The sequence below is a fragment of the Achroia grisella genome, unplaced genomic scaffold (genome assembly GCF_030625045.1).
Source record: "Achroia grisella isolate CSIRO2021 unplaced genomic scaffold, CSIRO_AGI_Agris_v1 utg241, whole genome shotgun sequence".
Classification (NCBI taxonomy): Eukaryota; Metazoa; Arthropoda; class Insecta; order Lepidoptera; family Pyralidae; genus Achroia; species Achroia grisella.
This window is the reverse complement of record NW_026712734.1, coordinates 3,634,215-3,661,641: the sequence shown is the minus strand read 5'-3', so window position 1 is coordinate 3,661,641 and position 27,427 is coordinate 3,634,215. Positions and strand designations below refer to the sequence as shown.

The following is a 27,427-nucleotide window of genomic DNA, read 5'->3' as shown; positions in this document are numbered from 1 at the left end:
ATGCATATACAATTATATAAATCTTACACTACTACTAATTTCACAGTTTTCATTCATGTAGGTCTATTACAGACTCTTATGATATGTCAAACCTACCGTCAGTTGGGAATGATTTGGAGATGAGAAGAACTGACAAGAAACTCAGCTCAGCTCAGTTCTTTATATAAGAAACCAAAATGACAAACCCATATAGTATAGTGTTTGTTCAAATTACCATAAAATAATAGAAATTCCATTTCACGGTGGCTACAACTCATTATAAATGTACATAGCGGTTCCAGTGCACGCAACGGGAGTTAACGTGTGAACCCAAAACAAACAGGTTAAAAATGCTATGTTAACGACTATGGTTGCCAACCGTACTTTTTAATAACGTCATTCATTCATTCATAATTTAAGAGCTACGCTCTTGTCGGTGGAGCTCTTGCCACTTTCCGCGATCTTCCATCATGCTCTTTAATTCTTGATACGACACGACTCCCATTTTGTCCTCAATTTGTTTGATGTAGCTATTCCTTGGTCTAGACCAAGACTAAGACGTATTCTACTTTATTTTTTTTAATTATAATGTAAAAATTTTATTTATTATTTCTTCGTATTTATTGAGCCCGTTTGAATATCATTAGATGTTAAGTGATGTGTTGTCTATAAAATAACGCAAACTGGTAAAGAATTTTCACGCACTCGAGGTAAGCAATACTAAAAAAAGAAGCTAAGAATCTAATGCAACAGATATATCAGGTAATAAACATTCTTCCATTATTGATAATTCTATATTTGAAAAGGCCTGAGTTACAAAATGAGAAAATCTACCAGACATTGTTTTTTCTGTCTCAAAATGTCTACAAATTCAAATTCAAATTCAAAAATCATTTATTCATGAATTTTAACCGCTTATGATTTTTTAAATGATTTTTTAATTTGAATTTTTGGTAATTATACTTACACTTTTACATAATGCAAAAATAGTTTATTTTCAACGTTTACTGTGATCCGTAAAACAAAATACTCATTGTGGGTACTTAATGATTTATAATTACTGAACCAAATGTTAGGTGTTAATTGTGAGTTGCGACATTTGTCACAGCTCTAGTGTTAAAAGCATACAAAAATACGTTTTTAATGCAAAAAAGTCGAAAAGTATTTTTTTTCTATCCAAACCAGTTTATACATTTTTTTTTGTCAAAAAAAGTCGGCAATAACGTCCGAGCCCCGAGTTTACATACGGACTCACGATACAAATTGCGTATACCTGCCAATTTGTGTATCTGAGAAAGCAAAAAAAAAATGAAAAATGTTTTTTTTTCCAAATTTTTTCCTATCCAAACCAGTTTAGTTATCCGTTTTTTTTTTCTTCAAAAAAGTAGCAACCCTAGAAACGACGAAAATCAACACGCAACGTTCGACTCGAGTTTACATACAGGCTCACGATACAAATCGCGTAGGTATATCCACACATTCGCGTATACGAGAATGCAAAAAAAATTGAAAAATATTTTTTTTTCCTATCCAAACCAGTTTAAGTATCCGTTTTTTTTTCGTCAAAAAAGTAGCAACCCTAGAAACGACGAAAATCAACACGCAACGTTCGAGCCCCGAGTTTACATACAGGCTCACGATACAAATCGCGTAGGTATATCCACACATTCGCGTATACGAGAATGCAAAAAAAATTGAAAAATGTTTTCTTTTTCCTATCCAAACCAGTTTAGGTATCCGTTTTTTTTACGTCAAAAAAGTAGCAACCCTAGAAACGACGAAAATCAACACGCAACGTTCGAGCCCCGAGTTTACATACAGGCTCACGATACAAATTGCGTAGGTAAATCCGCACATTCGTGTATCCGAGAATGCAAAAAAAATTGAAAAATGTTTTTTTTTTCCTATCCAAACCAGTTTAGGTATCCGTTTTTTTTTCGTCAAAAAAGTAGCAACCCTAGAAACGACGAAAATCAACACGCAACGTTCGAGCCCCGAGTTTACATACAGGCTCACGATACAAATTGCGTAGATATTGCGGTCTTAGTGCCAAGATTTTACCCAGCGATCCGTCAACAGGATTTGGAAAATATAAGAATTGAATGTATCGAATCGTAGTCCCTTATGAATGCAAGACACGCGTAAACAAAACATGTCGCCGCCCTAAAGGTCTTTGCAGACGACACGTAAGATATGTTAGATACTTTTAAATGTATATTAATAAAGCAGAAGAGTTTGTTTGTTTGAACGCGCTAATCTCAGGAACTATAATTATAAGTGTGCGAAATTTCATAATCGTGGAAACACGCAGTTTTCGTAAAAAAAGGCACAACGTTTTGGTTTCGCATAATTATTATATAAATTACTTTTTGATGATGACTTACTTGACGGTAGGTGGTAACCGTCGTCTATATACGTGAAGTGCCCTCTGTATATCACGTTATCATGTTACCATTCTAGAGGACTGAGGTGTCGTCTCTCTTATCCTGTACCAGCTACGAGCTACGGCTTCGCCCGGATATACATGTATTATATATATAAACCTTCCGCTTGAATCACTCAATCTATTAAAAAAACTTTCAAAATCCGTTGCGTAGTTTTAATGCTTTAAGCATACATAGAGACGGACAGACAGCGACAGCGATTTTATTTTATACTATGTAATGATTTTCATTGCCAATACCCGAAACAAAGCTTCCAAAGATAACTGTTTTTACAGTCTAATATTTAAAAAAAATCATAACTCAAAAATCATTTAATTCATGACATTTTAGTCGCTTATGAACGTAATTTTTTTTATATTATATTATTTCCCTACCATCCAGTTCAGTATATAGATCCAATTGAGAAGAACTGGCAAGAAACTCAATTGAATATTTTTTTAAAGCCAGTTTATTTACAATGTATATTTATATAGGTGTCTATGTCTAACATTAAATGAAAATCCCGTGCATGAACAACTATTGCCATGCACGCTCGTCATTCAAGTAATCGTTTAGTGAGTAATAGGCTTTGCTCAGTAAATATGATTTAACAGATGTTTTGAATTTATTTAAGGGTAAAACCAATATATCATTTGGTATCTTATTGTAAATTGTTGTACCTATTCCTATAAAAGACCTATTGACTTTTTCTAAACGATACTTGGGGACAGCAAGTTTGTCTGTAAATCTAGTATTAATATTACTGTTTTTTTTTAAATGGGTGAAGATTTTTTTGGGAAGGTATAGAATAAACAAGCGGAAAGCTTCCTACGGTCCACAAATCCTTTCCCGTGGGATCGCAAACAATCCCATTGTGTTACTCGTTACTATAACAACAGTAACGGTTTGCTACGAGTACCTCGCGTTTTATGTACGCACTGTCAGCTAGATCTTTTTACGAGCGAACTTTTGACTCAACTACAATTCTGCGGCGCACATAGGTCTCAGGAAAACAAGACTTGGAATCCAATAAATGTGACTTACAAACAGATGTACTAACTTTTCATTGCATATGTACTACATGTCGTTTTTATTGAGGTACTTCGATGGATATGCTACGTGTCTGGATGGGAATAATGTTCGGACAGAATGTTGGATGAAATATGAATACATATACCGATGTTTGTACCGTGCGAGGAATCGAACCCGCGACCATCGGATGTAAAGCCGGTGTGCTAGACCGCTAGACCACCGAGGTCGTCAAAGGTTGTCTGGATTGTTGCCTCTTCCCTTTGAGAATGTTATATATTTATACTTATTCATATATTAATAATGTGTATAAATGTTTGTTTGTATTCTAAGAGATCACAAAAAAGAATTTTCATTTCATTTTTTCACATCATGTTTTTTTTATTTTTCTTTTATTTTCCAGGGGTATAAAAAATTCGGGAATTAATCGACATTTCTCGTAAGTACTTTTAGGGGTAGGTACCTGGGTACAGCTCCGAGTAGGCTAATAGCCCGGCTTATGCTTATGGGGTCGTTACGGCCCTGCACGACCGTCCTCGCGAATTATTAAATTTCATCATGAGATATTTCACGGCGACGTGTTTGGTGATTATATATAATAGGCATCTCGTTATGACCTCCTGTTGTGATGCGAAATTATATTGTAGTCACACTTGCAATTTTACATGAAAAAAGGACGTAATAAATAGTAGAAGTAGAAATAGAAATAATCTTTATTCAAATAAACTCATTACAAGCACTTTTGAATAGTCATATTTTGATTCTACCACTCATTCGGAATGCAGATTCATCACAAGAAGAATGAGCAAGAAACTTGTTTTATAGATGTTTTTTTATACAAATAATTACAGTATAACAAGTAAGAGGCATGCGATAATCAACATAGAAATCGCTACGCACTCATTATTAGTTTAATTAGATAATATTGTCAGTGCTATGGATTTAAAGTTTTTCTATAAAAACATAGTCTCCTTCGTGTTTCATCGTCATACTCGTGAACGAGTGCTGCTTGTAGGGACTGGTCTGCTCTTATCACTACTACTGATTTAATTTATAGTATATTTATATTTGACCCAAAAAAATTTGTGCTACTTGGTAGTTTGTATTCACACGTTTCGACTTGTAAATGTGAACTTACAAGGATTATTTAAAAGAGCAACACACAAGTTTCTTGCTCGTTCTTCTTGTGATGAGACAGCTTTCCGAACGAGCGGTAGATAAAAAATAAATTGTTATGACTATTCAAAAGTGCTTAAATTAAGTTTATTTGAATAAATAATTTTCTATTCTATTCTATTCCAAATATTGCTTTAAAATTGGTACGGTAAAACATTTTAAACATTAATTATTTCAATGATTTCAGATAGTGCTCTTGAAGCGAACTGAATCAAATATATATTAATATTAAATAATTATTTTTGTAATTTATTTAATAAGCTAAAATCTGACTGTTAAATAATAAATAAATAACCCTGGACAATTAACACAGCGCTACTCCCATGGTAAGCAGAGCTTGTATTATGAATACTAGACAACTGATATAAATACTTAGATATTTTTGTAAATACATAGTTAATACATATAGATACATATAGATACACCTAGACTGATATAAACAACCTATAACCTGCATAGGCTAGTATGACCACTTAACAGTAAATGGGTCGTAAGCTTGTCATTCCAGCGCCATAAAAAAATTAAAAACATAGTAGTATGTGCCAGTATCTCTGAAGTGGTATTCATGTATACATAGGCCACCATTACCACTTAATTTTAGTTGGCCATCAGCTTGTTATTCCAGCGCCATAAAAAAAATAAAAACATAGTAGTATGTGCCAGTATCTCTGAAATGGTATTCATATATACATAGTCCACCATTACCATTTAACAACAAATTGGCCATCAGCTTGTCATCCAGCGCCTTAAAAAAATTAAAAGATGTTCTAATTTCTCTGAAATCCAATAAAAAAATGAAAAAGATAGTATTGTGTATTTAAAATCTAACCAGATGTTAATTTGTTTCCAGACATACCATACTTGGAGCTGGAGGAGCCTGAGGAGGGCTACCATGGACTGATCCGCGAGAACGAAACGCTGGTGGAGGTGACCCCGACGATCAGGGCGCGAGGACCGCTGTGCTCCTTCCTGATACTGAACAACAAGCATCATGGAGAAGCGCCCTTCGAGGTGAGTCAGATAGTATTTAAGAAAAAAATCAGTGTTGGAAACTATTTTATATACTATATATGTTTGTTATGACGTAGGCATCCGCTAAGAAAGGATTTTGATTAATTCTATCCCCAAGGGGATAAAATAGGGGATGTAAATTTGTATGAAACTTTGTCAATTTTAAACCGATCGGGCTGAGACTTTGCATGCATAAAGCTACTATGATGTAGGCATCCCCTAAGAAAGGATTTTGAAAAATTCCACCCCTGAGGGGATAAATTAACGCGAGCGAGGCCGCGGGCAAAAACTAGTTTAATAATATATTTTAGTTATTATATTATATTTTTTAAGGTTTTAAATTTTAGGTTCTTTGTTATACAATTAAGTTATACAGTAAGAGCATTGTTATTACTATACCATGGACTTATATGACTTATATAATATAAAAAAATATATTTTATTATTAGATACGATTTCGTCTCTTATTTGATTTGACGATTTTCTTAACGGTCCCGAAAATGAAAAGACCGTACGAATATTAAATGTTATTAATAATGTGATGGTACACCACTTTCGTCTGGTCGAACATTTTTGTTGGTTGGAAATTTGGTCAATTTATTTGGAAGACTGCTTTCTAATGTGATGACAATATTTCATAACTACCGTCCGACCCTGACTACACACGGGTGATTGCAGATTTCCTATCATTACATACTATAGTATAAACAAAGTCACTGTCGCTGTCTGTCCATCCCTATGTATACTTAAATCTTTAAAACTACGCAACAGATTTTCAAGCGGTTTTTTTTATAGATAGAATTATTCAAGAGGATGGTTTATATATATAATACATGAAGACCCGTGCGACGCCGGAGCGAGTAGCTAGTTTTTAATAAAACGGCATATCACTAGCTAATATTGTAGATTTATAGTGTTATTGATTTATAAATTGAAAACTAAAAAGTAATTTTTGAGATTTTCCACAATAAAATTATGAATTTTTTTAATGTAAATATTAAATTTCTGTAAACGACTGTGATGAACGATTAAAGACTCAATTTTTAGAATTAGGTCAGACATTTGTAATTAATATAGGTCGAGATAATAATCCTAAAAAACGCGCATCTAAAGCTTAATAATTTTAAAACTTAAACAAAAAACAAACATCTCAATAAATACTAAGTACATTTATAAATAATTGAAATTTATTGAAGTGTATAAGATATTTTTACAATTGTATTTTAGAAAGGAAGTAGAATTATTAAAATTCTGAAACATTCAAATGTTCTTTGCTTTGCGCATTGAAAGAGATTCATCTGTGAGTTCTTGGATACTTATTCAGAGTTGTACAGAGGAAAAATGTAATAAAAAAGAAGGGATTTGAAGAACTAACTATACTGTTCGAAAACAGAATATTTAATAATGTTTTTTTTTATATAACTGTAATCTATGTGTATATATAACTCAAAGGTGACTGACGTAGTGATCTATCAACGCACAGCCCAAACCACTGGACGGATCGGGCTGAAAGTTGGCATGCAGGTAGATGTTATGACGTAGGCATCCGCTAAGAAAGGATATTGATTAATCTACACCCAAGTGTATAAAATAGGGGATGAAATTTACTACAAAACAATATACATATAAATAAAATTGCAGTGTTTGTTTGTAATATTGAAATAACCGTTTTTTACTACATGCATATGAATATAATTGAAAAAAAATTCTGTGAATACTTATAATGGAATGGAATAAATAAATTTTATTATTATTATTTATTATAAATACGGTACCACCAAAATAACATTTTTTACCATTTCTGTCTATCTGTCTGTTTGTTCCGGCTAATCTCTGAAATGGCTGGACCGATTTTGACGGGACTTTTATTGGCAGGTAGCTGATGTAATAAGTAACTTAGGCTACTTTTGTTTTAGAAAAATAAAGTTTAATTACAAGCGGACGAAGTCGCATTTAGAACTAGTTAGCAATAAGCAAAAGGAAAATCTTTATGAATGTTATAATTAATTCTGGAAAGCGGACACCCTGTATCAGATTAAATTACGAATTATATGTTACCATCCATGTTTATTGAGCCGGCTGTTATGAACGATCTTTGTTCGTTTTTTTTTTCAATTGACATATGGATATGTTCCTATGCGATTTACCATTCTGTCTGTACATTATGTATTGATTTCGAGTTCATCTACTTTTATAATGTTTGTTCTGTTGTATTGCCAAGTAAGTTTTTTTTTTCGCACTACTCTAATGCTGTTTGTTGGCAAGTGCAGATGGCACTCCAAACCCGCGAAAGAATTATGGAGCGGCTGAAGGCCAACTCCCGCCTGACGGATACGACTTTAGTCTGAGGGCACCCCTAGGGGTTCGAACCTCGGCTCAGGCAGTCGTAACATCGGTCCCCGTTTGAATTCGAAGGGGGATATCTGAGGGGCGACCGGGAGCGCCGGTGTGGAGCGCATGCGCGCAGGCGCCCGGTTGAATGCGCGGTTTGATGTGTATGAGGTCGTCGTCTTCGCCGGCGAGGACGGTGTCGTGATTGTGTGTAAAAGTGTGGTCGGGACGGAACGGGTGGACCCGTGGGGAGGTTTACTGCCGTTATGTTGTCGTCGAGATCAATGAGTGGAATTTTATTTCATTTTTCTAAAATAAAAGTAGCCTAGCCTAAGTTACTTTTTATTACATCAGCTACCTGACAAAAAAAGTCCCGTCAAAATCGGTCCAGCTATTTCAGAGATTAGCCGGAACAAACAGGCCGATAGACAGACAGACAAAAATTTGTAAAAAAAAATATTTTGGTGTATGTACCGTATGCATGTAGTAAAAAAAAGGTTATTTCAATATTACAAACAGACACTGCAATTTTATTTATGTGTATAGATTTGGACTCTTATGACCATTTTATTTCTTTTTGTGAAGAAATATTGTATTTCATTTATATCGTTTGTTTCCATTACAAAATTGCATTGTTGTTGAAAAACATGATCCAATTGAAAAAGCTGAAATTCTAAACACAACGCAATCATCCAGTGAGGAATGATTTCTGTCTAAAGTTGCAGACAACACAAGTGTAATATAATATATTTCTAACATCCTATAACAATATTCTCCGACACGAAGCAGTTTTTCATCGAAACTTCATTTATTTATTTATCAAGCGGTGTATCTTTCAGCGAAATTTTTCTATTACAACTCGCAATAAATCTTAAGTTGTATTTATTTGGTATCAGTTGGATGCGGCGCGTGATACACAACTTGAGTTTTGTGTACTGTAACATTTTGTAACTGTATTATCTGTTTATATTCCTATTATATTATCTGCTCTTCTCTCATCTCTAGTTGTTGCGTATTTAATATTTTTTCTATTTGATTATTTAATTGAATTAGTGCTAATCGGTAGTTTGTATTCACACACTTAAACTGAAATTGTAAAATAAGAATAAAATTATTTAAAAGAGCAACACACAAGTTTCTTGCTCGTTCTTCTTGTGATGAGAAAGCTTTCCGAATGAGCGGTAGATTAAAAAAAATGTGATGACTATTCAAAAGTGCTTCAATATAAGTTTATTTGAATAAATGATTTTCTATTCTATTCTATTCTTGTATAAACACGAATTTCTATATCTTTATCTTTAGTCTCTTGTCTTTTAGGACTTAGATAGATAGATATATAGATGAAATCATTATTCATATCCAAAACATTACAAACAAATATATGTCTGTAATGTTTTGGATACTAATGTTTTGTACTTGCATTTTTGTGTATTTATATATATATCTATCTTATATATAAAATTCTCGTGTCACAGTTTTCGTTCCCATACTCCTCCGAAACGGCTTGACCGATTCTCATGAAATTTTGTGAGCGTATTGAGTAGGTCTAAGAATCGGCCAACATCTATCTTTCATCCCCCTAAGGGGTAGTCCACCCCTAAATTTATTTTTTATTTTTTAGACAAAATTTTTAGTTTCTATTTTTTTATGATACAACATACAAAAATACATACAATCCTAAATTTTCACCCTTCTATCATCAACCCCTATTTTTTATAGCGTTATTAATTTATATGGCAAAACAACGTTTGCCAGGACAGCTAGTCTATCTATATATTTTATATAAAGTATATATAATGTGCGTTATTTTCTAATATTTATTGGTATTATTATACTATCTCTATTATTACCTTTATATATTCTTCTATTCTATTCATGCGCTACTACTTTTGTTGTATTTTCTCTACCTAAAGGTTGTCTGGAAGAGATTGCGTCTAGCGATAAGATCGCCTTTTGTACTTCAATATCTCTTTTCTGTATAATTCTTATGTATTAATTCTCCAATTTCAGAACTCTTTCTCTAGTCGAAAATATAGAGTGGGTTGGACGTCACAAATTTGTTTTTTTACGTCCGTGGCACTTCGTAGCAATGGTAACTATTTTCCATCCTGTGGGACAGCATGTGTCAGCTTTTTGTTTTTCTAATTATATAAAATATTCAAGAAGTTTTCAAGGATTTGTCCATCAGACATACTTTGTATTTTGTAGATTTCTTATCTGTTTTCGTTCCCATTACTCAAAACCTTTCTCTGTACTATGTTTATTTGTGATTTCTTACTCCCAGGTATAATGCTTAAACAAGTTCACCGACCCGAAATTAGATTCAGGATAATCCTATTTGGGAACCTTCAGATCTCACTTAGTTATTCGGAAAGGTCTATTATCAGTGCCCACTCCGTTGGCACAGAGTTATAACGGCCCTGTCTCGACGTGCTTAACTAATTTAACTTAACTTCATCATGCTCACTCAAGTGGGTATATAATAATAATCTCAGGACAATTCACACAGCGCCATCTAGTCCCAAGTTAAGCTTGTGTACTAGATAACTGATACAAGTACATAGATAATTCTTTTTTCGTAAATTCATACATATACATAGAAAACACCCAGACCGATACAAACAATCATAGTCATGAATACAAATGTTAGTGCCGTGCGAGGAGTCGAACCCGCGACCATTGAACGTAAAGCGGTGTTCTAGACCGCTAGACCACCGAGGTCGTCAAATAAAGAAATGAAAAATGTCGTCATATCTGTTATTTGTTACTATATTTATTCATGTACTTCACTAGGAGACCTAACTTAATCTATTCCCACATGTAATGAATTATCCCATATAGTTTTTGCAACATTTTTCACTTTAGCCCCGCTCTTATTGGTCGTAGCGTGATAATTTATTTATTTATTTTACTTTATTTTTACAAACTTAATAATATATAACCTTCTTTAATAATTCGCTATCCAACACTAAAATATTTATTATTTCCTTTGTTACATAGATGTTGGATGCTATTTTCATCACCATCAAGTAACCCCTCTAATTAATGGCCATTCCAAGCCATTTAAAACAAATACTATGAAAAAAATCCTTATCAATGGGGCACAAGATGGCGCGGCCAATGAACAGTGACTCGGACAAAAAAGACATTATACGAGCAGCCGGCGAACGGAACGGACGTGTCGTGCGCACGTTCCTAATATCAGAAGTTGCAATGTCACTCATTATTTTACACATTTGATTTAAATGTGCTGTTTACAATAGATAGTTGATATTTATATATGTATGTTGGTTGGTTGGTTGTTTAATCATTATTTTATACCAGCTGTTCCCCCGAGTTTGTCCGCGTGGAATTTATTTTTCTATAATAAAAGTAGCCTAAGTGACTTCTTATTACATCAGCTACCTACCAAAAAAAGTCCCGTCAATATCGGTCCAGCCATTTTAGAGATTAGCCAGAACAAATGGACCGACAGACAGACAGATAAAAATTATAAAAAATGTTATTTTGGTATATGTACCGTATTTCATATGCATGTAGTAGAAAACGGTTATTTTAAGGACCATATACAAATTCAAAAATCATTTATTTACATAGTTTTTACCTTATATATTTTTATTTCCTACCGTCCATTTCGGTATATATAATTATATATCCAATTGAGAAGAACTGGCAAAAAACTCAATTGAATAACTTTTTTTTTATGCCAGTTTATTTACAATGTATAGGTATTTATATAGGTGTCTATGTCTAACATTAAATGAAAATCCCGAACATGAAAACTATTGCCATGCACGCTCGTCATTCAAATAATCGTTTAGTGAGTAATAGGCTTTGCTATGCACATTGTAATATCAGAAACAGTACGAATTTCGTGCGTTTCGTTATTAACCTGTTCGCATTGAAGACACGTATTGTTGTTATCGCTTTATAACAGCAGTCAGGGGTCGTCGAAACATTTACTTTAACAAGACGGCTACAAACGTACGTCAGACGCACCCCTGCGGCACCCCCGTGGCACCCCCGCGGCGTCTGCTGACTTTAATCTCATTTGTACAAATAAAATATTATATAAAAAATTTTAGTGGGATTTTTAGAGATTATTTAACGATTTGTCATTATTATTATCTCTCCATTGTTACCTATAACTAGAATCTATATATAGAATATATTGTGTAACTAGAATCTATGCATGTAATTAAAATTGGAGTGTCTGTTTGTAATATTGAAGTAACCGTTTTTTACTACATGCTTATGAATATAAATACGGTACATATAACAAAATAGCATTTTTTACAATTTTTGTCTGTCTGTCTGTCTGTTTGCTAATCTCTGAAAGGACTGAACCGATTTTGGCGGGATTTGGTTAGTAGCTGATGTAATAAGGAGTAACTTAGGCTACTTTTATTTTAGAAAAAATCTTTTGTTTTAGAAACTAAACATAAATTCCAAGCGGACTAAGTCGCGGATACAGCTTGTTATAAATAAGTTCACCTGATGGTAAATAGTATACCTAGATACATCAAAATAATAATTGCATTTAATAATGTCCCAGATCACTTTGCTTGATCTCGTCGTTTCCCAGATATCGTCTCGATCACGTCGGCCAGATCACGTTCACCTGATGGTAAATAGTATACCTAGATACATCAAAATAATAATTGCATTTAATAATGTCTAGTAAGACAAATTCAATGTTGTCATCACAAGAAGAATGAGCAAGAAACTTGTGTGTTGCTCTTTTATATAAATATTGTTTTAATTATATTTACATTAACAAGGATTAGGCATGCGACAATCAGCTTAGAAACCGCTACGCACGTAATCTCTGTTCAATAAAATAATATTGTCATGTCGCTATGAATTTTAGGTTAGATATTTTCTACAATAACGTTATTATCATTTATAAATTCTTCAATTTTATAATAAGCTTTTTTATAAAGAAAATATTTTATAAGACATTTGAATTTCCTTTCCGGGAATTTGAGTACAGCATTATCCGTACCAACTCGAAGCCTTTCCTGTACAAGTGCAAACGAACAGTTGAAACGGTTCCCGTTAAAAATATAACTCAAATAGTGACTTAAAGTTGAAGCTCAGTTCAAGTTTGGAACTTGTTCGATGGCGATCCATTTTGTGTCCGTTTATCCCAAAGTGGCTTTGTGTTAGCTTTTAACAGCTTCAATAGACGACAAGTTTTCGTTATGGGTCTATTTTAATTGTTTATACGAAGATGACAGTGAAATATAGTTAATTAGCTTTTGCCCGCGGCTTCGATCGCGTTAATTTATCCCCTTAAGGGTGGAATTTATCAAAATCCTTTCTTTGCGATGCCTACGTTATAGTAGCTTTATACATGCAAAGTCTCAGCCCGATCGGTTTAAAGTTGACAAAGTTTCATACAAACTTTCAACACCTATTATTTGGGTGTAGAATAGTGATCTATCAACGCACAGCCCAAACCACTGGACGGGTCGGGCTGAAATTTGGCATGCAAGTAGATGTTATAACGTAGGCATCCGTAAGAAAGGATTTTGATTAATTCTACCCCCAAGGGAATAAAATAGGGGATGAAAGTTTGTATGAAACTTTGTCAATTTTAAACCGATCGGGCTGAGTCATGCATAAAGCTACTTTGCATGCATAAAATAGCTACTATCTTAGACGTCTAATTGAACTGAAATCCCGTTCTAAGAAAGGATTTTGATAAATTCCACCTCTAAGGGGATAAAATAGGGGATGACGCAGGATGTAAATGTATTAGTTTGAACCTATCAGTACCTAATGGAACGAATAAATTAAGACGAACAAAATAATTTTTAGTTCTTTAGGCTACTATTATTTTAGAAAAATAACGTTAAATTCCACGCGGACGAAGTCGCGGGAACAGCTAGTTTGTGTATATATTTAACTATTGAATGCATAGATAATGGCACAAGAGTCTTGTTCGTAGTCTGGCGCCACCGTTTGCCACATTTATTTTTATCGAGCCACGAATTTCCGCTGTTTCCGGTTCACAGTGCATTCTTGGAAAGTAACCGCACTTATTTCGCTCGTAGTACAGAATGCAATGTGTATTTGCTATCAGCTATTTTAGACCGGATATTGCTCAGTCGTCGTTCAATGTATCTATGTCTGAAATAGTTAGTATTCACACAACATTTAAAATCAAATCAAATGATTTATTTGCAGAATATATTCTTATAGGTGTAAACAATCTGTACATATAAATAAAATTAGAGTGTCTGTTTGTAATATTGAAATAACCGTTTTTTATTACATGCATATGAATATAAATAGGGTACATAAAATAACATTTTTTACAATTTTTGTCTGTCTGTCAAGGAACACACAGACAGCTGTGTGTTCCTTCTGTCTGTGCTAATCTCTGAAATGGCTGGACCGATTTTGACAGGACTTTTATTGGTAGGTAGCGGATGTGATAAGGTGTAACTTTTATTTTAGAAAATAAAGTTAAATTCCACGCGGACGAAGCCGCGGCTACAGTTAGTATTAAATATAATGTATTCTGCCTGCATTGAGACGTGCAAATTCTTAAAAATGAAATTCCGAACAATATTTTTTTAAAAGAGCAACACGCTTCCTGTTTGTTATTTTTGTGTTTGTGATGAGTCTGCGTTTGGAATAAATGGGAGATCAAAGAGATTTTACTATTCAAAAGTGCTTGTATAATTTTATTTTTGAGTAAAGAATATTTCTATTCTATTCTAACTTCTCGATATCTCGGACGATACAATCATTCATGACTATGATTTTTTTGTATCGCTCTGGGTGTTTTCTATATAGGATATCTATACATAAAATAAATATAATGTGATTGTATCGGTTGTCTAGTACCCATAACACAGGCTCTACTTATCTTGAGATTAAATGGCACTGTGTGAATTGTCCTGGATTATTATTATTATTATAAATACATAGCTTAAGTCAATCATTCTAGAGTATTCTAGAAATTAATAAAAAGAAACCCTATAAGTCAATTATGTAGATTATTCTAGAAACTATAATAATAATAATAATAATCTTAGGACAATTCACACAGCGCCATCTAGACTCAAGTTAAGCTAGCTAGAGCTTGTGTTATGGGTACTAGATAACTGATACATATACATAGATTTTTTTTGTAAATACATACATATTATACATAGAAAACCCAGACTGATACAAACAATCATACTCATGAATACAAATGTTGTGCCGTGCGAGGAATCTAACCCGCGACCATCGGTGTGCTTGACCGGTAAACCACCGAGAAACTGAAGTAGTAAATCAATATAATTAATAAAGAAACCGATCCCATGTCAAAATTAAACTGCTTCAACAAATTTCAACAACACAGCTATAAAAACCATTGTTATATCGACATCCAAAGTCTTTGTAAGCCCAGTATGTTCCGATAAAGGAATCGTATTCACGGTCGGCTACAGCGATCTCCCAATACGGGAACAAAGGGATGCTGGGCGCCGATAGGCAGCCGATCATTGAATCGTGAAAGATATTCCACGCTGGTATACTGAAAAATTTCAGTCAAGTGAGAGATTAAGGAGCATACAGAAATAAATTTATTTTCTATTGTTGACACGTGTGAACGTAAACTTTATTCAAATGAAATCATTTATTGTTTGTTTCAAATTCAAATTCACATCCAAAATAGCTTTATTCTATTACAGACTCTTTGGATATGTGAAATCTACCGTCAGTTCGGAATTATTTTGAGATGAGTAGAAGAAAGATGGCTTCGGTGCCTTACTTCCAATGGTCGCGGGTTCGATTCCTCGCACGGCACACATTTGTATTCATGAGTATAATTGTTTGTATCGGTTTCGGTGTTTTTATGTATAATATGTATGTATTTCGAAAAAAAAGTATCTGAGTATTTATGTGAGTTGTCTAGTACCCATAACACAAGCTCTACTTACCGTGGGACTAGATGGCGCTGTGTTAATTGTCCAAGGTTATTTTTGACGAAAAAAATATATCTATGTATTTGTACCTATCAGTTATCTAGTACCCATAATACAAGCTTTAGCTAGTTAACTCGGGTCTAGATGGCGCTGTGTGAATTGTCCTGATATGATTATTATTATTATATAACGTAAATTGAGATATTAATTTGTATTCTGTTTCTATTGCAGATAATGGTGATAGATGAGAACGAGGCCCGGCTCCGCGTGCGATACCCGCTCAACTGCGAGAAGCGGCGCAACTACAAGTTCGACATCGCCGCCGTCGGCTGCGACGGATCCTACTCCAACACGTGAGTCTTCATCACTGACATCATCATCTTCTTCAATATCACCATCATCATCATCTCCAATAGCACCATCATCTTCTTCAATATCATCGTCATCATCTCCAATATCACCATCATCTTCTTCAATATCATCATCATCGTCTTTACTAGTGGTGACGATTTCGTCAGCAGATACATTTGACGCCATCTGTTGATAATCAACAACAGAAAAATATAAAGTACATATACAATAGCCCTGTATTATTTCATTAATGAAAAATAGTTGTTTTTTTCTCTTTCGGAGACATAGCTTATATGTTGATCTACCATAAGAATATATGTATTCTTTGAAAAATTCCTAATTCTGTCGAGCGTATTTATGTACATGTTTAGGAAGAAACTGACTCCTAATATATAGTTTGCGTTAGTTTGGGTGTTAGGACTACGTGTTATATTTTAATTTATGATTCAATAAAGATATTATTATTTTTTATATATATATACTTTATATAACTCCTTTTAAAGGGGTGACAGACTTGACTTTGCGGGTGAAAATCAAATTTATTATTATTATTAAAATTCACCTCAAAAACCTTAAAATAGAAATAGTTTTTATTCAAATGAACTCAATATAAGCTATCAGTTCAGTAGATTTTGCGTGAAAGAGTAACAATCATCCATCCATACTCACAAGCTTTCTCGTTTATAATATTAACTATGCCCCAGCTTCGCCCGGATACATGTATGATACATATAAACCTTCATCTTGAATCTATTGAAAAAAACCGCTTCAAAATCCGTTGCGTAGTTTTAAAGAATTAAGTATACATAGGGACGGACAGACAGCGACAGTAACTTTATTTTATACTAATACTATCCAATGATAAGATGTGGATATGTTAGTTATAAATCAACTATGATTGTAAACTCACCTGAAAATCTTTATGAAACTAAGCCATTCCCATGAAGGATAACACTTGGCGGTGAAGGCAATACAAAGGAGTAATCGAGGCGCGAGAGATTTGTTTGACAGTCTGAAGATGCTCACACAATCGCTCATGCGAAATGAATTAAAGCAACGCCGGGCTATTTATAGCTGTATAAGGGTTGTTACCAAAGACAATATTGAATTGGAGGCAGTACACAACCCCGTAACTGATTATAATAAGCAAGATGAGATTGTACATTGAATTTGGTATGAAATTGATTATTACATTTGCGTCTTTGTCGCAGAAAAATTGTTAACTTGATATCGTTAGTATTCAATATGTGCAACGGTATCTATTCATCATAGCCTTGCCTTTATCCCATTATTTGTGGTCGGCGCAGTATGTCATTCCCTTCCACTGCTCTCTATCGTCGTATCTGAACATACTCTTCTTTTATTCATATCATCTTATATATTATATTATATATTATAGTCTATATATGTGCAACGGTATATATTCATCATTGCCTTGCCTTTATCCCATTATTTGTGGTCGGTCAGTATGTCATTCTCTTCCACTGCTCTCTATCGTCGTATCTGAACATACTCTTCTTTTATTCATATCATCTTATATATTATAGTCTACGAATCCATTAAGTAATGACTTCCACAAAATAACAAAATAAAGTTACAACTAATAATAATAATCTCAAGACAATCCACACAGCGCCATCTAGACCCAAGTTAAGCTAGCTAAAGCTTGTGTTATGGGTACTAGACAACTGATACAAATATATAGATATTTTTGTTTGTAAATACATATTATACATAGAAAACACCCAGACTGATAAAAACAATTATACTCATGAATACAATTGTTTGTGCCGTGCGAGGAATCGAACCCGCGACCATCGAGGTCGTCAAACAACTAAATTATTTAAAAGAGCAATACGCACGTTTCTTACTCGTTCTTCTTATGATGTAATCTTTCCGAATGAGCGATAGATTGAATGACTGTAGATTTTTTCAATAATCGTTCATAGTAACATAAAAAAAATTCTTCCACAGTGTCCCAGTCCACATCACAGTGACTGACGTGAATGAGTTCGTGCCGGTGTTCAGTCAGGCTGCGTACGTGAAGGCTGTGGATGAGGATCACCTCTATGATGAGATACTGCGCGTGGAAGCCACTGATAAAGACTGCACGCCAAGATACGGTGACGTGTGCAAGTATGAGATACTCACTGATAGGAGCCAGCCGTTCACCATCGACAATGAAGGTCAGTTGTTGTGGCTTAAAATCATTTATAAATAAAATTGGAGTGTCTGTTTGTAATATTGAAATAATCGTTTTTTACTACATGCATATGAATATAAATACGATACATACACCAAAATAACAATTTGTACAATTTTTGTCTGTCTGTCTGTTTGTTCCGGCTAATCTCTGAAATGGCTGGACAGATTTTGACGGGACTTGTTTTGGCAGGTAGCTGATGTAATAAGGAGTAACTTAGGCTACTTTTATTTTAGAAAAATTAAATTAAATTCCACGCGGACGAAGTCGCAGGAACAGGCAATTGTACAATATAATTATTAATTACTAATCTCTGAAATGGTTGGACCGATTTTGAAAGGACTTTTTTAACAAGTAGCTGATGTAATAAGGATGAGATTTAATAACTTAGGTTACTTTTATTTTAGAAAAATAAAAAATATTCACGTGTACGAAGTCGCGGGAACAGCTAGTTTATTATATAACTAGAACACTCGGCCACGCGTTGCTGTACCCAATAATAGATAAATAATTTGCAATAAAATAATATTGCGACTATAAATTGAGATGTAAGCTATCCTATCTTTCAAGTTGCAACAAATTGCACACAATGTGCAAATCAAATTTGCAATCGTTTCAGTAGTTTAGGAGTCCATCGCGGACAATCAACGTGACACTTAATTGTTATATATAAAGACTAGCTTTTGCCTGCGGCTTCGCTCGCGTTAAGAATTATTGTTGTAAATTAGATATAGTTTTTGCGGCTTTACTTTTGATTCCTTTCTTAGGGGACGCTTACGTCATAGTAGCTTTAACCATGCAAAGTCTCAGACCGATCGGTTTAAAATTGACAAAGTTTCACACAAACTTTCATCCCCTGTTTTATCTCCTTGGGGGTAGAATTAATCAAAATCCTTTCTTAGCGGATGCCTACGTCATAACATCTACCTGCATGCCAAATTTCAGCCCGATCCGTCCAGTGGTTTGGGCTGTGCGTTGATAGATCAACAATATGCCTGAACAGTTCACACTTTACTAGTCCCAAGATAAAAAATTTGCCGTTCATAAGCGGCTAAAATGTCCTATATGAATAAATGATTTTTAAATATGAAGTTACTATATATTTCCAAAATGCAACGGTATCATGTTGGCAGGTGTTATTCGAAACACGGAGCCATTGGACTACGAGAAGTCCCACAACCATATCCTGTCGGTGGTGGCGTACGACTGCGGCATGATGCAGTCCGCACCCGTCATGGTCACCATCAAAGTGAACAAGCCCTGCAGGCCAGGATGGAAGGGTAAGTTTAGGTTTCTTAGCATTTAATAATAACAGCCCAGGACTATTCACACAGCGTCATCTAGGTCCACGTACGTCCACGCGTCCCCCATGAAACCGTCGTGACAAATTCTTGGTAAATTTGTCACGATGGACTAACTGACCTGACCTCATGCTTCTCTTATCATCCACCATCGGTGCTCGCCAGCATAAACCATTAGCGCAGGCGGATGCACCATTCCATAATCATCCATAAAAAAAGTCCCATGTTACGTGGATGTGTTATGGGTACTAGTCAATTGATATAAATACTTAGATACATATCGATTTTCTTTTCGGACTATATACTCTATTGCTGTTGGCTCCAGCTGGCTTTTACAGCTTCACCGGACGATAGGGGGCGAGTGCAGATGGTACTCAAAACTTGTGGAAGGACTTATGGAGTGACTGAAGGCCAACTCCCACCTGATCGACGGATACGATTTTACTCTGCGAGTGCAGAGTAAAATCGTATCCGTCGGGCTACTCGGCGTACTCGGGCACCGCTAGGAGTCACGGCTCAGGCTGTCGTCATTTCGATCCCCGTTTGAATTGGACGGGAGATTTAGCGGTGAGGCACGCAATTCCAGCGCTTATACCAAGTCTCATTACCAAGTATTTACGTTATTATCATATTTTGTACATATATCTAATATGTAAATTAATGCGAATAAAGGGTCCCAAAGTACGACTATTATAGTGGTTTCATTACCTATTCCAAGTCGTTACAGTTGTGTATTTTTGTTGTTTCACCCTCCAAATCTACCACTCATACATTGTTTGCCTACCTGGCCGGTATATGTAGGTCTGGCGGAGCGCGTGGACTACGCGCCCGGCAGCGGACCACTGGCGCTGTTCCCCGCGGCGCGGCTGGAGGCGTGCACGTCGGACGCGCGCTGTCCGGGCGTCACGCGCATCCAGGCCGCCGTCACGCTGCGAGCAGCGCGCGCCGCCACCGGCTGCGACCGCGACACGTACGCGCTGCACCACCAGCGCACGCTCTGCGGTACGTACGAGTGTCGTGACGGAGGCGTCACGTCGGACGCGCGCTGTCCGGGCGTCACGCGCATCCAGGCCGCCGTCACGCTGCGAGCAGCGCGCGCCGCCACCGGCTGCGACCGCGACACGTACGCGCTGCACCACCAGCGCACGCTCTGCGGTACGTACGAGTGTCGTGACGGAGGCGTCACGTCGGACGCGCGCTGTCCGGGCGTCACGCGCATCCAGGCCGCCGTCACGCTGCGAGCAGCGCGCGCCGCCACCGGCTGCGACCGCGACACGTACGCGCTGCACCACCAGCGCACGCTCTGCGGTACGTACGAGTGTCGTGACGGAGGCGTCACGTCGGACGCGCGCTGTCCGGGCGTCACGCGCATCCAGGCCGCCGTCACGCTGCGAGCAGCGCGCGCCGCCACCGGCTGCGACCGCGACACGTACGCGCTGCACCACCAGCGCACGCTCTGCGGTACGTACGAGTGTCGTGACGGAGGCGTCACGTCGGACGCGCGCTGTCCGGGCGTCACGCGCATCCAGGCCGCCGTCACGCTGCGAGCAGCGCGCGCCGCCACCGGCTGCGACCGCGACACGTACGCGCTGCACCACCAGCGCACGCTCTGCGGTACGTACGAGTGTCGTGACGGAGGCGTCACGTCGGACGCGCGCTGTCCGGGCGTCACGCGCATCCAGGCCGCCGTCACGCTGCGAGCAGCGCGCGCCGCCACCGGCTGCGACCGCGACACGTACGCGCTGCACCACCAGCGCACGCTCTGCGGTACGTACGAGTGTCGTGACGGAGGCGTCACGTCGGACGCGCGCTGTCCGGGCGTCACGCGCATCCAGGCCGCCGTCACGCTGCGAGCAGCGCGCGCCGCCACCGGCTGCGACCGCGACACGTACGCGCTGCACCACCAGCGCACGCTCTGCGGTACGTACGAGTGTCGTGACGGAGGCGTCACGTCGGACGCGCGCTGTCAGGGCGTCACGCGCATCCAGGCCGCCGTCACGCTGCCAGTACTGGCCACTGAGAAAGTAATCACTACGTTAAAACAATACGCGCTCTCTTACATGCCCCGACACCCAAATTATAAATCGACTTTAATGTTAAAAGTTTAAAGTCGATTTTAAAACTTTAATCCCAAATGGTTTTACTATGTTTTACTAAATAATTGTTGTTTATCTCAGGACTTGACCCTAAGACTGTGGACCTGCTGCCCAGCCCCGGAGCCGGCAACGAATGGATCAAATCGCTGAAACCCGACTCTGGTAATGTAACAATACTGTTCAGTCTAAATGAGATTTTGTATGTAATAAAAGAAATATAATATATATGTTCAAAATCTACCCTGTACCATCGTAAGCACAGATTTTATATTAGAGTCCGTTAGTTTGTGTTCCCGCGGTTTCTGTTCCCCTCCCTTACCTACAGTACTGAACTGACCGTACAGCGGCCTTGACGCGCGCGCGCATTGTGTTGTGAATTAAAATAAATTAGAACTGTGTTAAAGCTACTGTGAAACTGGAAAGCTAGCGAAGATACCTTCGAGACCCTGAAGCCCAAGAAATCCGCAGAACCATACAGGTACGAGACAGACGTTTTTCCCTATATATATACATAGTACTTTCCCTAACATTTTGGTAGCAGAATAGTTTTCCAAACATACATAATAATATCGAGTATCTCTGTTGCATACCCCTAAGTGCATATTCAGTATGTCTGAGAATCGTCTCAGACCTGCTGAATATGCATATAAAATTTAATAAAAATCGGTCAAACCGAGAATTGTGTACATACGATAGTAATTTAGTGAATAGTTCGTTACGGTTTGGTTGTTGTGCGGGCAGGCCGCGACGGGGAGCAGGTGTTCGAGTTCGACGGCGAGACGACGGCAGCCGTGGTCCCGGAGACGCTGGTACCGCACCAGCTCACCGGCACCTTCTCCATCTCCACCTGGATGCGGCACGCTCCGCCCCCGGACCACGACAAGCATCGCAAGGAGCACATCCTATGTCTCGCTGATGACCACAGTCAGTAGCACTGCTTTGTACTTTTTTTATATAGGACACAAACGAGCATGCGGCTCACCTGATGGTAAGTGATTACTGCCGCCCATGAACACCCGCCTCACCAAGGGAATTGCAAGTGCATTGCCGACTTTTAAGTAGGAATAAGCTCTTTTCTTGAAGGTTTTAATTATCATATCCGTTCGGAAATACCGTTGCTGGAAGGTGATTTCACTATTTTTTTTTTATTACACCAACATTATAAACAGATATATTGAAAACTATAACAATAGATTAAAGAAATGGTGGTCAGATCTCAGGTGACCATGAACGCCTGAGACCTGACCACAGGTCGTCCATGATCACCATCAGATGGACCGTATGCTTGTTTGCCACCGTCGTAATATAAAAATCCCCATTAATAGCAACTCCCTCTCTCACCTCCCGCATTAGAAATTGAATCCCGCTGAATTGATGCTGACATTTTCAATATTTCAAGTCAGTATTTCATCAGAGCTGAATTGATGTTGATATTTTCAATATTACAAGTCAGTAATTCATCGGAGCTGAATTGATGGTGACATTTTTAATATTACAAGTCAGTAATTCATCGGAGCTGAATTGATGCTGATATTTACAATATTACAAGTCAGTAATTCATCGGAGCTGAATTGATGCTGATATTTACAATATTACAAGTCAGTAATTCATCGGAGCTGAATTCATGCTGATATTTTCAATATTACAAGTCCGTAATTCATGCGAGCTGAATTGATGCTGATATTTTCAATATTACAAGTCAGTAATTGATCCGAGCTGAATTGATGCTGATATTTTCAATATTACAAGTCAGTAATTCATCGGAGCTGAATTGATGCTGATATTTTCAATATTACAAGTCAGTAATTCATCGGAGCTGAATTGATGCTGACATTTTCAATATTACAAGTCAGTAATTCATCGGAGCTGAATTGATGTTGATATTTTCAATATTACAAGTCAGTAATTCATCGGAGCTGAATTGATGTTGATATTTTCAATATTACAAGTCAGTAATTCATCGGAGCTGAATTGATGCTGATATTTTCAATATTACAAGTCAGTAATTCATCGGAGCTGAATTGATGCGCTGATATTTTCAATATTACAAATTAGTAATTCATCGGAGCTGAATTGATGCGCTGATATTTTCAATATTACAAGTCAGTAATTGATCCGAGCTGAATTGATGCTGTTATTTTCAATATTACAAGTTAGTAATTCATCCGAATTGAATTTATTGGCAACAAATATGGTACCCAGAAGTTTTAATTCACCACAATCTTATGTACGTGTGTTTATCTATTATAAAATGTTTGTCCATATTATTTCAACAGAAATGAACCGCCACCACTACGCTCTGTTCGTCCGCAACTGCCGCCTGATCCTGCTGCTGCGTCGTGACTTCGGAGACGGAGATCTCAACATATTCCGACCGGCCGAGTGGCGCTGGAAGATCCCAGAGGTCAGTGGCAGACATATTTAAAAAATAAATCCTTATTGACTATTCACATTAACAATAGGGGTCCAATAGGAGGTGTTATCAACCCTACTGTTTTAACCTGTCGAATGTTCGTCGTCTGTGGCAGCGACCGAACCTGAAGAGGCGGTATGCGTAAATTAAAACTACGCAACGGATTTTGAATCGGTTTGTTTTTAATAGATAGAGTGATTCAAGAGGAATGTTTATATATATAATACATATACACCAGTGCGAAACCGGGGCGAGTAGCTAGTACTTAATATACATAGCAAGCACCCACACCGATATAAACAATCATATTCATGAATACTGTGGTTAACATTGTGTGTGGAATTGAACCTGCAACCATCGGAAGAACTACTAGACCAACATAGCCAAAAATAATTGAGACATTATATTTGATAAATTCAAATGTTATATAGGTGTGCGACGACGAATGGCATCACTATGCGATCAACGTGCGCTTCCCGAGCGTGGAGCTGGTGGTGGATGGTGAGCCTTTCCGCGGTGACGGTGATGCTGGACCCGAAGTCATCGACGATTGGCCGCTGCACCCCGCGCACGGGGTCAACACCACACTCGTCGTCGGAGCCTGCTGGCAGGGTGAGTCATCACGATTATTACGTGATCTTTTATTAATATAATATAATAACGCGCGATAGAACGTGTAAAGGCAGCTTTCGTCTAACTTTATACGCACACTCTTACCTGCTTGAAAGAGCGTACGTAAAGTGCGGTGATACGCCCGCAGGCACAGAGAATAAATTGCTCACGATTGCGCACGCTCCTAATTCCGTGTGAAAGAACGTGTAAAAGCGGCTTTTGTCTAACTTTACACGCACACTCTTACCTGCTCGAAAGAGCGTACGTGTGAACTGAGGTGATGCATCCGCAGGCATGGAGAGCGAATCGCTTACGATTGCGTGCGCTCATATTAATACAGGAAAGAACGTGCAAAGGCAGCCTTTGTCTAACTTTACACGCACACTCTTACACTGCTTACACTCGCACACTGCTCGAAAGAGCGTAGGTGTGAACTGAGGTGATGCGTCCGCAGGCACGGAGAGCGACATGAAGCACCACCTGCACGGGTGGCTGGCGGGGCTGGGTGTGGCGCACGCGCCGCAGCCGGCCGGCGCGCTGCGCTGCGTGGCGCGGTGCCGCGAGGGGCTGCAGCTGGCGCCCGCGCTCTACCTGCGGGCCGTCTCCGTGGAGGGGGACGGCGTCGCCGACGTGGAGACGCTGCTGCGGCGCGTGGCCTACGCGGACGCGCGCGCCGCGCCCACGCCCGGCCGCCGCAACGTGCACGTGGCCACCACCGTCACCTGCGACAACGGCCGCGTGCTGCGCGCGCGCCCCGCCGACTCCTACGTCATGGTGCTGCAGCCGCAGGTCAGTGACCCCCGCCCCCCGCGACGTGCACGTGGCCACCACCGTCACCTGCGACAACGGCCGCGTGCTGCGCGCGCGCCCCGCCGACTCCTACGTCATGGTGCTGCAGCCGCAGGTCAGTGACCCCCGCCCCCCGCGACGTGCACGTGGCCACCACCGTCACCTGCGACAACGGCCGCGTGCTGCGCGCGCGCCCCGCCGACTCCTACGTCATGGTGCTGCAGCCGCAGGTCAGTGACTTCGAACTCGTAGCCATTGGAAACTGCAGCCATTGGAAAGCATTGAACTGTACCCTCTATTTATAATATCCAAACGATTGTGACATATAATCTGACCATCTACTTTTGTATACTATTAACTCCAATTTTAGGGTATTTCGCCAAAAACACAACGGAGAAACATCATTATACAGCCAAAGTTGAATGCACAGGTCCCAAGCGTGCTGCTGAACGGCACGGCAGACTTGGCGCGCGACTACGCGACGTTCCGCGGCGGGCTGCGCGTGTTCCCGGACGTATCGGTGGGCGCGGGCGCCGGGCGGCTGGACTCGTGCGTGGTGTCGGTGTACCCGGCGCTGAACCCGGACCACGAGGCGCTGTCGCTGCCGGACGCTGCCGGCCTGCCGCGCCGGTACGACATCCGCGCCGCCGTCACGCGCGACGGTGTCATCCTCTCCGGCGCAGACTCCGTGACCAACTACCAGACGGTAACTAAAGCACTGGCCTACTTCAATTATTTTTTTTAGTTCTATTTATCCTTTAATGGAAAGGCAAAGGGAACCCATACAACCATATGTGCATTTTTTTGATGTTCTTAATTTTCTTTATGTCTTGAATTGTTGAGATAATGTAGTACAGTGCAAAAACTATTTCTGAGTTTCTCAATAGTTCGGTGCATAAAACGTTCTCGAGTTCCTTAATAATTCCTAAAGAGAGCGCGGGACACGCCCCCACTATGGGAGACCCCAATTAGTCTCCCGAACAGAAGATCTCGCTGCATAGAAAAACCACGACACATCGGAACACACAATCCCCAAGTGTCAAAAATTCTCCACACAAGGAACCCCCTATCCGGAAGACCCTCCGAAATTCACCACATCGAAGAGCACATCCCGCGCTCCCGCCTTGTTTTTACTTTACCTACTCTACTTCACTTGTTTGTTACTCGAATGACAGGCACGCTGACGGACAATGTAATGGAAACGGAAATTTGAGGGAATGTGGGAACCGCATATAAAACATTTAACGATTTTTCAAAATCTAAATTTTAAAGTAATAATAAATATTGCTTGCTGGTTATCTGATGGTAGGTGATAACCGTCGCCTGTATACAGAACTAGCAACACAGACCACACGAAAATGAACACGGACATCACGACTTAATGTGACATCCGTGGTATCAATCATACGTTGTCATTCCAGAGAACTAAACACTAAAGAAAGAGAATGTGTGAGACACAGACTATTTTACAAAAAATGTAACCGGGTTGAAAAAAAATAACAAACTGTATAATATATATAATAGATAATTTTAGTTTATTTTGTTCAAACTGATGGCGCTACACGAATATATAAATAACGTTATTGAAGTGTTTTCTGTTGATCTGTCCATAAATTGTTGTTTCAATTGAAACCCTCAAGCACAAATGTAGACATTTCGTTATCTGTCGGATGTCAGATAATGCCCATCACACTCTGTGTTTCACTTTATTAATTATTATTTAACTTTAATTAACTATTTCCAACAGAATTAACCATTTAATAAGGATAAAAGGTTTTTTATAAAAAA

At 38.5% G+C, this 27,427-nt stretch overlaps 1 protein-coding gene across 1 annotated transcript in view; it reads left to right on the top strand.

Moving 5' to 3' along the window:
* The window catches only part of LOC131842559 (calsyntenin-1), a 319,165-nt gene that overhangs the window by 284,651 nt on the left and 7,087 nt on the right, over positions 1-27,427 (top strand). Inside the window, exons 2-12 of the mRNA XM_059191130.1 lie at positions 5,458-5,618; positions 16,106-16,227; positions 18,200-18,411; positions 19,562-19,708; positions 20,531-21,649; positions 21,907-21,987; positions 22,567-22,749; positions 24,102-24,229; positions 24,670-24,850; positions 25,305-25,639; positions 26,070-26,345. Coding sequence (XP_059047113.1) covers positions 5,458-5,618; positions 16,106-16,227; positions 18,200-18,411; positions 19,562-19,708; positions 20,531-21,649; positions 21,907-21,987; positions 22,567-22,749; positions 24,102-24,229; positions 24,670-24,850; positions 25,305-25,639; positions 26,070-26,345 — 2,945 coding nt within the window. The remainder of the gene's footprint in view (positions 1-5,457; positions 5,619-16,105; positions 16,228-18,199; positions 18,412-19,561; positions 19,709-20,530; positions 21,650-21,906; positions 21,988-22,566; positions 22,750-24,101; positions 24,230-24,669; positions 24,851-25,304; positions 25,640-26,069; positions 26,346-27,427) is intronic.